Below are 12,266 nucleotides of genomic sequence, written 5' to 3'. Positions count from 1 at the left end.
GCATAATAAAGGTTTTTTGCTGTGCTTGGATATACCTTCCTGTCTTTTCATGGGTCCTGTCTCCTGCAGAGACCTTTCTTCCGGGCCTCAATGCTTTTATGCGCTGCAACTCCATCTGTTACTTCAGTTTTTCATACTGATCTTTTGTTCTCAGATCTCCACTTCATGGCACTTAGTCTTTACACAACTATTTACTCTTTCTTTTATCCGATGCTTCAGCCAGGTCCCTTTGCTGTCTGATATTCTTTTTATTGGGAGGGAGACTAGTTCTCTGTATAGGCCTTTCGTGTGTTGACCTTTGTTCAGCTTGATCTTTCTTACAGACCCAGATAGTGATCTTCATTTCTCTAGTCTTCCAGGGTTTTTCACACCTGTTGTTTTCTTTTCTGTTATCTGTCAGCCACCTGATTGTAGCCCTTCAGTCAGTAGTCTTGTTTCATGTTCGGTTGCCATTATTTTTCTGGGGTGTATAATATCTTCCACCCCCTCTATCCTCCTAACCTGATAGAGACTACTAGCCGCAGATTCCTTAATGTAGAAATATCCCCAGGCGTGAGACTGGATCTGGAAGCATTTTTGCGACAGTATCCCTGCGCGCCGGGCGGGACGGCATCACGTGACTCCGCCCAGGTGTCATCCGCACACATGATGTCAGCGAGGTCACATAAGTCCCACCCCGCCTACGTCAGTTTTTTCCTTTTCCGTGTGTGATGCGGATCCGGTCTCTGTTCAGGCCTGTTTAGGGCCCCTTTTTTCTTTCATCAGTGTGATGTCTTTTGGTGGAACAGTGTGTGAATGCCTTCGGGCTTTAAGACTTGCACGTCGTGTGGGCGCCTTATGTCGGCAACGGACCCTCACCTCATTTGTATGTGGTGTTTAGGGGAAGATCACTGCACCACCGATAGTGAAGCGTGCCAACAGTTGAAGCCTAAGTTGCGGCGGGAGCGCCGGATGAAAGTAGTCTTGGCGCGTCTCTCAAGGTCGGTTTCATTCCTTCGGTCAGCCTCGGCAGAAGGTCTCAGAAACGGCTGTCGTCGTTGGCATCTCTCTCCGATGTCACACGAGCGTCGCTCCCCGGTGGGTAAGTGTCGTAGCTTGTCCCCGCGAGCTGGTGTTCAGCCTGTCAGGGGCGTGGGCTATCCGCGGGTGATGCGGCCCATGTGTCGTCCTCCTATCCTCCGTTTCCCGGTGTGGGGGCATCGAGAGCCCTGATGGAGACATATGCGGCGGCTTTGCAGGCCTCGCCGGCGTCTCCTCCTCCTTCCCCTCCTGGGACGTCTGCGGATCCCTATCATTGCGCAGGGCCCTCCGCGGCGTTGCCGGTGGCTCCAGCCCCGGCGCTGACTGGCTCGGCTCCAGGCTTGGAGGATGTGGTGCTGTTGGGGTGCGGCCCTTCGGGGGTCCCTCGTTTTGACCATGGCGCCTCTGCCTCACCGCAAACTCCCGCTGGAGTCCCTGTGGTGTCGCGGGAGGTCGCCGGAGCTCGGGTCGCATCCCCGAGCCCCGCTCGTCCCTCTGGACAAGCAGCGGCCTTGTCCGCGGCTGAGCTGACGCCGCTACGGCACTGGCGCCTTCTGCCCGGGAGGCGCCACAGGGGTTGGTGGACCCCCATCATCCCGCTTTGGGTCGAGGCTGGACGGGGACCCCTCATCCCCCTCTGGACCCCTCTTGCCCCTCCACGCAGGCGGCTGCCGAGTCGGAGGTTGAATCGGCCCTGGTGGCGCAGCATGGATCGGCGGACCACCTACGTCACATTCTGGGCCAAGGCTGAAGGAGGCCTTCTTGTCACTCCCCTGGTCCCGCTCGTCCCTCCATGCAGGCGGCTGCCTTCGCGGAGGTCGAGTTGGTGCCGTTCTGGCACCGCCCCTTGGCCACTTCGGCGCCGGCCCAGCTCCGGTCCCCGGCGCTGCGTGACTTGGAGGAGCCCTGTCCGGCGTGTCCTTCGGCGCTGATGGTGATGGCATCCTGCCTCACGCTGCGGACTCTATGGCGCCGAACAGGCGTCGAGTCGCAGATTCGTCTTCGGACGTACCCTCTTCTCTGGAGGGTGGGTGCCTGCTGGTGTCATCCTCACCGGAGACAGGCCGCCGTGTGGTGGCTTTTTCACTGGCGTCATCGAAGGGCGGTTCCCCGCCATTTCCGAGGCCACGGTGTTCGCGGGAGGAGCATCAGGTCCTTCATTCTTCGGTTCCTCCTTCTAACTTCCACATCTGGGCTTTGCCCGCTCCGCTTGGCTTCGGGGACGGCTGCCTTAGTTTGCAGCCGTCGCCCACGGAGGAGCTGCTTTCTCCACCGCGGGGCCCTACCAAGGCGGGTGCGGCCTTCGCTCACACAGTGTCCACGGCTGTGGGTATTCTACGCATGGGTGACCCGGATGCTCATTTCCCAGCAGCTCATCTTTTCGAGGTTCTCCACCAGGACTCTGGTGGGAGGGAGCTATTGCTTCCCTTTGAGGGTTTGCTCCTTTCTTCCCTGATAGGGACTTGGGGGAGGCCCCCTGGCTGTACTCTTGGGGGCGCAACATGTTCACCTCGACCAGCGCTGCTATGCGGGCCCTTAACACCTTATGTGTGTTGGCTAGGGCTACCTCTTCTTTGTGGGACACGGCTGAATCCTTGGGATCCAAGGGCAACCTTCTTTTGGGCAGGTTGCCCTTGCTGTGAGATGTGTTTTATGGCCACTCAAGTCCTCCTTGCAGGGACTGTGGCTTGTTGTCTGCTGGACGACCCCTGGTTGACTGTGTGTTTTTGCTTGAGTTATCTGCACAACATTGGCCCTGGGATTAGGCCTCTGTTTTTCTCTTGGGGTGCTTGACAAGCCTCCTGCGGTTTTTTTTCCCCGTGGCTCTTTCATTTTTTTTCCTCTGCTGCAGAAGTTTCTTCCAAAGAGGGTTCCCATGTCTTGGGACTTAACGTACCCTATGTGGGGTAGTGGTAGCTGTGATATAGCTTGCGTTATGCTAGGGAGTTCTGGTCGCCTTTGGGCCTCTGCTCTCCATGGCGTTTATGTATGTTGCTGATGCTTCTTAGGTTGTGTACGCGGACCCCTCGTTGTAGTGGTCCGGGCATTTCCTTGCCTTCCTGCTCCTGAAGGCTGGGATGGTTCTGTGTTTCTCACTTTGTCAGGCGTAGAATGCCCGGTCTTCCTGGGGTCCCGGGCTGTTCTTCCTGCTTCCTGTGGCTTATTACTGCCGGTGCCGCTCTGTCTGGTCTGTTGCCTTCCGTCTATGGTGGGCTCGCCTTCTTTTCCCTCGTTTCCTTAGGCCATCTAGGCTTTCTTCCTTGTCCTGGCATTGGATGGAAGCTCTGTTGCCTTGTAAGGGCGTGGGGTGCTTTGGCCTCCATGGCCTTGCCCTTGGTTCCTCTGTTGAGAGTGAACGGGCCTTCTTCTTCTTCTTTCTTCTTCCCACACCCCTCTTGAGGTCGTTGGTGTCCGGCTTGTGGGGATTTCCCCCTTGCCTGGGAGGAAGGGGCTCTTCGCCCTGTCCATTGGCCTAGTCCCCTGTGGGACCCTCGGTTATGTCCAGGCTGGTGGGGTCCTTCCGCAGACCCTCCTTCCCGTGGGTATGGCTAGGATATCTATTCTACGTTAAAGAATCTGTGGCTAGTAGTCTCTATCAGATGTAGGAGTTACAAACCTATGGTAACAAAGTATCTGGTAGAGACGTTTCTAGCGCAGATTACTTAACGGCCCGCACTTCCTCCCTGTTCTGCGAGGACCCTTTGGCTTGGCCTTCTGCACTCGCCTCCCAGTGGATGGCTATGATGAATGAGTGCATTCTTTTGCTCTTTTGACGAGATGTTTTGTCTTGTTTCTTGTTCGTACCTCTTCCTTGGCAATTTAGAGGCTGGGTCTGTAGGAACTGCTGTGCCCCTCTGCTTTGGGTGCTCCGGGATTGAGGCTTGCCTTTCCTTTTGTTACTCCGTCTTGTTCCTAAGGGTCCTGACCCCTCTGCTACCCTCTGGGTTTGGGTCCTTTGGCTGTGCCCTGCCCTGGCTCCCTTGGGGGGTTGTCGCACTCTATGCCGGGGTATTGCCTTGGTGGTCTATCGTTCCCAGTCTGTCTTGGAACTGGCTCCCCTTCATTGTACTTGTTTGGGGTTGTAGTCCTACGACATGTTGTCATGACATTTTGCTTATGTTCCTTGTCTCAGGGGGGGAACTGTCTACATACTGGCAGGGTGGCTGCTCAGTGCTGTGCTCTGTTTTTTCTTCTTTCCCTGCCTTTGGGTACTGCAGTGTTGGCACTGCTCCTTATGGTGTTATTTGTCACCTTTCCTTTTCCACTTTTTCTGCTGTTTCGCATACTTTTCCCATGCTCCCACAGTTTCTCTGCTGGCTCCGCAGTGTGGCGCGGAAAAGTTATCTGACGAAAACTGCCGTAGGTGCGGTGGGGTGGGACTTATGTGAGCTAGCTGACGTCACGTACGGCTCCTGGGCGGAGTCGCGTGATGCTGTCCCCCCGACGCGCAGGGATGCTGTGGCAAAAAGTTTTCTGGATCCAGTCTCACGCCTGGGGATGATTCTACGTTACGAAATCTGTGGCTAGAATCGTCTCTCCCAGATACATAGTTTCCGAAGGTAAGTAACTCGTACTACAGTACAATGTTGCTGATTGCCTGCTCTGTCCTAATATATCTATAATTTTTACTCCATTGTTGTCACATCTTCGGTCCATAACCAATGTTGGTGTATAATTATATATACCCTTCTATAGGTATATCTGTCTTATACATATATATGTATATATATTATGCATATGTGTGTGTGTGTGTGTGTGTGTATATATATATATATATGTGTGTGTGTGTGTGTTTATTCTTACATATATGTATTATATGCATCTGTCTATATATGTGTGTATATTGCAAGTCATTCTATGCTGACTTTCTTAAGAGTGCGTACATTTATGCTTATGTTGCTGCACCTTTCCTTGTGTCCCTTCATTTAGTCATTGCATATGCATTTGCGTAACCTTCCTCTTCTGTGCCTTCTACGTTAGTCACAAGAGGGCTCACTTCTCTCTAGAAGTGTTTTCTCTGATCACGAGTGGTCTATGCCAATACTTGTTATTGTTTCGCAATGCTTCTATTGAAACATTAATTGGTGCTCTCTACATCGTGGATGTGTTCTGAGATCTCTCCCTTTTTTCCTGCATTTTGTTCTGAGATCTCTCCCTTTTTCCTGCATTTCTCAGGGCAGGTTCAGCTCACTTGTTTATTTCTATAGCAAAGAGCTCTGGCTCAGTGGCATTGGCTATTCTTGGCCTTCAGTCCCATCCACTAATGGTCCGGATACCATTGCAGAGCTGTGCAGTATTCTGCTTCTATGAAGTGTTCCTTTCCAACACTTCTTTATTACACTGCCGTGGGTGTCGTTTCCCCTTGCTTTTCCATAATTTAAAGATTTTAGTTCCCTATGTGTTTTCCAAAGTCCTCCTGGTGGTACATCTCCTTTTCTCACCTATGTTCCTAGACCGCCTGGTCATTCTATCTTATTACAGACCAGATAGTCCTAATCGGGGATCTTTAGCGGGAGCAGAGCCTCCTCCGCAGATGGTATTGTTTGATATCTAATTCAAAGGTAAGGAATCTGCGGCAAGATGTCTCTATCAAATGAAGTAATTAGTCTCGGTAAAGCCTTATCTGGTACAGACAGGATCTAGCTGCAGATTCTTTACCAACCCACCCATCCTCCCAGTTATCCAAACTGGTTGTTCCATTTGTCTACAAGATCCCTTCTGGGTATTCTAATGCCTTTCATTTGGATTTCGTAATTGTTTTGCCATAAGGATGTCTCTCTTTGGGCAGACTGTTTCCATAGGCAGTTTCTATGAGTAGCTCCACGTTATTGGCGCGGAAAATAGTCACGGCTGAAAATGATGTCAGTGCTTATATGGACTCTGCCAACATCACATCCTGTAGACGATGTCGCTACGGAGTTGCTCGACACCCTCTACAGATGTGCAGAGGTATTGCTGTAAAAAAAAAAATCAGGATCCAGTCTGGCGCCTGGGGAGAATTCAAAGGCCTGGAATTTGCGGCTAGATTCTGTCTCTACCAGGTAAGGCATCGCCGAAGGTAAGTAACTTATTCTTAATGACTACCAAACAAGAGCTTCAGATGTAGAAAAAAATGGTTGCTTGTTTGTATTCCTAATTTAGCATCCTAGAGACTCTTCATTGAAATCATAAGCAACTGTCTCTTTTTCCCAGATAGTTTTGGAGGTTTGACATGAAATCTTCCAAAAGCCTTTCCAAACTTACACTACGGACGTTGAGCAGAACTGACTCTGTGAAGCAGCCATCATTACAAAGCATCCTGGGTAGTGAAAGTTCATCTGCTCCTAAAGGGATAGGATGTTTTGTTGACTCCTGTAATGCAAGCCTACAAGTAGCGGCGGCTGCCATAAACAAAGGGTGGTGCGGCAGGTGGGGTTGCGCAGTGGCGCTATGCGCAGCATTTGGAATACAATTTTTATCTATAGTACCTTTGGCCGCCGATCACCTCTAGCCTCACGTCGTGTCGCATCGCCTCTCCTCTCCTCTTCCTTCTGGTCCCAGCAGCCCCTATGACAGACTCCCTGTCCAATCTCCGTGTGGCAGGGTGCACGGGGAATGGTCTGGGCAGGCAGGAAAGACGCCCTGCTCAGAAGGTGAGTCTGTGGGGTTTCTCCATCCCGGCTGCTCAATGCAGCTGATTTGGAGAAAACCTATGTGCGCATGTCTGTTTTGGTCGGCTTGAGACGGCCGGCCAAAAACACATGAGCACTTAGGGAGTGGAGTGCACGATCACTCCTCCTCCCTTCCCATGCCTCGGCCCCGCCCCTCCCAACACTGCTGGCTGTGATGCAAGAACGTCGTTTTATTTTACATTTGCTGGCTCTGAGCCAGGCAGTGGGGCGATGCTCTTCTGCCATTGTGAAGGAGCCACCACTGCCTACAAGGCTGCACTTTTCTTCATTATTTAGACAGGCCAGCAGCAATTTGGGCTTTAACTTCTGCAAAATTGCTTTGAGAGAGTGTTTTTTCGGAATACAGACTGTGTAAAATTTAGGAAATCTTGCCATAGTAGACTTCTTGATGGTGCCGCGCATCTTATCAGCATGTTGGATTTTTCACTGTTTCTATTGATATATGAACATATATAAATTGATAAGAAGTGTTGTAAGGTTCCACCACGCAGCTGGGAATTATTCTAACATGTATGATTTCAATTACTATTTCTATGATGTAGAACCAAGACTACACGTAAATGACAATTTCTTAAAAGTATTCGATCTTCTGATTTTCTCGTAAAGTGATTTAAATACTGAACTCTGATCGTGCCTGATTGGTTTCCTTAAACATGCACCAAAGAAACAAACAGTAATACAGAATCGGATCATATTAGTGAAGATGGCCATGTTCTGATTTGACTTCGGATTACTGAATGCACTCTTAAAGATCATTTCATAACGAACTCAACATGAAAAATCCCTGAAACAGAATACTATCTTGCATTATAATATCTCAGGTGTGTTTGCATAGTGTGATAGTCATGTTGGCCCTGCACTTATATAAAGGTCAATTACATGCATGAAATTCAGAGTGAACTATCTGATACCAATTCAGCAATTTTCCATATTATGTAGCGACGGAAGAGCTGCTCTCATTGGATTGCACTATTTCAAAATGTTGCTGCCTGTTTTAGGCCCCGAATGGCAGATGTTCTTTGCCGGAGCGAGAATTCATTAAAAGCTCTCACAATGTAATGGCATCTTATCTGCACTCCCCCTAAAGTGCATCTCGCTATTAGTGGTTTTTGTTATTAGAACCGTAATTGAGCATACATTTGCGGTATTCATAGAGCCTGTCTCTAGCATGCTACAGAAAGTCTGAGCTAGGGATCCGAACAGAAGCTTCTCTTCCTTCTCCTCCCTGCTGAAGCTCCGTCCTTCCCTGTCTTCTTCTTGGCATGCAGCTCTCGTATTACGTTCAGTGTCTTCATTTCTGCGAGGTAATTTACTTTTTATTGCACAATCAGTTGTCTGCTGCTAATGGTCCACTCCGTGATGAAGATGGCGCGATTTTCTGTTTTTCCTCCTAAATGTTTTAATCTTGGCCATTCCGAGGCTACGACCAGACCCTGTGATGGCTCAGAGGCAGTCGGTGTATAAGCTTCTGTTGTGTGCCCGATCTATTATTATGAAGCATGTGGGCTTGCAATTATTGTTCGCTTAATCCTTGAGCTTCGAGCATGCATAGGTTCTGAGATGTAATGTTTGTGCTTTTCAGTTGGGTATGGTTGCCAGAATTTGGCAGGTTGAAGCTATATCTGTCAGATTTTCAGATGTCGTACCTCAATCAGCTATGTAGTGGTTCCTCCTCCTTTATTTATTCATTTATAAAACTCAAATGATTACATGTACTACAACGTATTAGCATAATGTAATAGACTAAGAGTTGTTCACTGCTCTAAAGTACATAAAGGTACCACTTACGCACTCATGTAATAGAATTTTCGAGAGCTGTATGAATAATCACAAATGGCAGGGGCAAAGTGGCAATTGCTGCACATTTTTGTCACATCATATCAGGTAGTCACAATCTGTGTGTAGTATGTTGTATCTAAAGATTCCCCATTAGTGAAAATGTCAGCTACAAAACTGCCTATCTGGCTGAGTAGAAGGTGGTGAGTTATCCCAAAAAAACTGTGCTGCTCTTTTTGTGGCACTAACTGAGTGTTTTTGTCTTTGCCTTGACTTCCAGCGGATGAGTCCGGTTGTGGGGGGCGCACCACCGCCTATGAAGCTCCCGCCTCCTTATACCCGACCGACGAGTTTTCCATCCTTTGAAGTAGATGATGATGAGGATCCCGCTGATGAGGACTATCAATTTACATCAGGTGAGCACAAATTCACCTGTGCTTTTTGATGACCTTTAAGTCTTTATTTTTGTACAATTAACAATAAATCAGCATCTCGATATTGTTAACCCCTTAAAGAGCCTACACAAGCTATTTAGATGGTGCAGTCGCAATTTAGAGCTTGCCAGGGCCATACATATCTCTCTTTTTTTTTAAAGATATTTTTATTGAGATTTTATACATTGTATACAATCATAAACATTTCTTGTTGCAGTATGGTTAGCTCTTAGAATGAAAAGGAAAGATGGTAAGGATAGAGCAGTCAGAGGGAAGAGAAGAGAGGGATAGGAAAGCTCAGTGGGGAGGTGTACTGTACACTGGCTATGCAGCTAAAACAGTCTCATGGCATTTCTCGGTACAGAGTTCAGGGTTCAAAACGCGTTGGACCGAATTTGCAGCTTTGAATTATGCATTTTTTTTAAAATCTCTTTCTGCAATCTAATATTGGTATTTTCTGTGTATATGGAAAATGCAAATTATATTTTGATCTTAGTTTTAAAATCTTTTTTGTTTCAAAAAGAGTGCTGCACAAAATCACAATAAGTCAAATGCATTCTATTCAGTATAACTGCCATAGAAAATGAGAATGCTGCATCCACCCTTTGAGTGCACTCATATGTTAACCAAATTGTTATAGTACTAATTAAGAATGATATACTGCTGCTCTGTTAATAATTAATTATATTAAATATGAACACCATAAAATAGCTATCAAAAAGTCTTTTTTAATTTGTCCCTTTTGTTTAGCTCATCTATTACCTTCTTAATACCTCCTCTTATCTACGCATACCAACCCCGTACCACTCCCCCCCCCCCTCTCTCTCTCTCTCTCTCTCTCTCTCTCTCTCTCTCTCTCTCTCTCTCTCTCTCTCTCTCTCTCTCTCTCTCTCTCTCTCTCTCTCTCTATATATATATATATATATATATATATAGATAGATAGATAGATAGATAGATAGATAGATAGATAGATAGATAGATAGATAGATAGATTGATATGGATAGATAGATAGATATTTTAGTTCAGATAAAGACGACTCTGCTTGGCTGTCCGTATCCCCAATTTATAACACATACTTCTTAAGAGGTCTGTCAACACCATACAGATTATGGGGGTTTCCAGCGAGCTCCATTCTGCAGCACTTGCTAATAGCTGTTATATACAATTAACATAGGAATCGTTTTCCTTTTTTGTAATGCTGAGCTGAGTGGAGCTATGATGTCAGTGTATTGTGCTGGTTGGGCACTTAGTTAAATAGGATTTTATTTGCTGCATCATGGAGTATATTTTTAACAACGTGTACGTTCCAGAGGTAGAATTAAAGAATCATTGGACGAGCATGTCGCCTAGGTTTTAAAATGCTAATGTCACTGGTGCTTGTTAATTGCATATCAGAGCATAATTGGTGCAAGCTTTAAGCAATGCTCCCATTCTTACTATGCGGATTCATTCAGTAGTCATATAAATGTTATGCAGATATGCTAAATATGTGTTGGGATCGAAGATTAATTTCTTGTATCCCAGGGCAAGGACAAATCTGTTCAATTGTCTTTTCTCGCCAATGGTGAATTCTGAAAGATTTAAGAGAAAATACAAGTTGTATAACAAATGGTAAAGAAGCCTGGCACATTTATGCTCCGTGGTAAATGAAATTCATGGAGGATTTTTGATTTAAAAAAAGATAATTTATTTTGTAGCCTGTGTCAAAGAATTGTTCCTGAAACGTTTCAAACGAAATAATGTTTTCCAAGTATTCAACATTAGTGAAGTTATTCAAATACAAATAATGGGTGAAAAACCACAAGACTACAAATATGTAATACCAAACCCTACTTTTTTTTCTTTATTTTAGAAAAAATATTCTAGGGGTTCAAGAAAACCCTCCTACTAAAACCATTTATAATTGAAGTGTACAAAGATGACAGACATTCTGAACTTTCAACATTTGTCAGCTTTGCAAAAAATATTTTCCGAAAGTATAATTTTGCTTGCATAAAGGAGCAAGCAACATTTTTAAATGGTGTCTATAAGTAGTGAGTGCAACAGGCCTTCTCAAGTAAATGCACCCCGTTTCTAGAACTACTTCTCATACTCCTTCCGGACCACCTAACCCTGCTAACATGTAGGAAACCGCTGAAGACACTATAGTGGTATCTTTGGATTCCCTCCCCTGTCAAGTTTTATGAGTTTTTGTGGCAATTGTGTTTTTTGTATGTGGGGGCAATCGTTGTTCCTGTGTTTGCAGACAATTACATTTTATTAACACTGAAGCATTCCTGGAAATTTATTTTATTATGGGCTACTAGTTTATTTACCTTTACTTAACATTTTTTTTTATTTAGTATAGTAATTTTCTTTTGCTTCTTGATGCACTCTGCCCTTCTTAGTATTAAAGTGGATGTAACAAGCAGGAAAGCTCCCCACCTTTAATCCCATCCCTCCATTTTGAATGATGTGGTCGGTGCGCTAGTGTCTAACCAATTGAGGTCGTAGTGCTTTGTTGGTGCTGCTAGACCTCAGTGTTGCTTTTGACATAGTTTCCGACATCTACACTATCTTAATGTAGAGACTGCAGGCCGTGGGCGTTCAGCTGAAAGACTTAGAGTTGCTCACCTCTTTTCTATCCAACAGGACTGAAACTGTCCATCTTTACCTCATTTTTACAGAAAATAGGGTGATAAACTGTAGAGTAGAGTAGTGTGGGGTTTCTCAGGATTTGACCCTGAGGCGTATGTTATTTGCTATGTACTTCTCCCCACTGGCCAAACTGATCCAAAATGTTGACCTCTCTTTAATGTTATAGGTGGATGAAGCACAAATTGTAGTTTCCGTGAGTGAAAAATCTTGTGTGGCTGCTAATTTTCTTCCTGGTCTTGTTTTGGTAGCTCATTGGATGCACATACATTTCCTGAAGTTAAATGGGGATGAAACTGAGCAACATGATTATTCTATTTACCCATGATTCGCAAAGCTCTCTATTTTCTGCCAGTGTATGCTCAGTGTTTAGTTGTCCAGGCAACCATTCACTCTCAACTGGATTATTGCTACACCTTGTATCTGGGCCTACTGTCCTGTTGTTTCTTTAAGACCTTTAGAATTATCTCTATAGATTCTATTGTATCCTAGATCTCTTCCTAGCAACAGGAGCAGTTGCTGAGGATGAAGACCTGTGTAGGATGTTTCCTACCTTGCTCCTGTGTTTCTATGAATAAACTACACTTTATCTACAATTTCCTGTGTAGACAACATTACAATTTTGGCGACTTGGCTGAGAAGAAACACTAGGAAATCCAGAACCCTTTTCTCAATTCTTGGAAGGATTCAGCGTTTTTACAATTTTTACTTCTTCAACAGAAATCTAA

General features: G+C 45.9%; 1 protein-coding gene across 8 annotated transcripts in view; it reads left to right on the top strand.

Annotated features, from left to right (window-relative positions):
* The window catches only part of PATJ (PATJ crumbs cell polarity complex component), a 1,530,963-nt gene that overhangs the window by 813,695 nt on the left and 705,002 nt on the right, over window positions 1-12,266 (top strand). For all 8 annotated transcript variants that reach the window (XM_078669616.1, XM_078669595.1, XM_078669605.1 and 5 more), the window contains one exon: window positions 8,749-8,884. In XM_078669616.1, the coding sequence (XP_078525742.1) occupies window positions 8,749-8,884 (136 nt within the window). The remainder of the gene's footprint in view (window positions 1-8,748; window positions 8,885-12,266) is intronic.

Source organism: Lissotriton helveticus, chromosome 1_2 (genome assembly GCF_964261635.1).
Source record: "Lissotriton helveticus chromosome 1_2, aLisHel1.1, whole genome shotgun sequence".
NCBI lineage: Eukaryota > Metazoa > Chordata > Amphibia > Caudata > Salamandridae > Lissotriton > Lissotriton helveticus.
The sequence above is the reverse complement of the archived record's forward strand: the minus strand, read 5'-3'. Positions and strand labels throughout refer to the sequence as shown.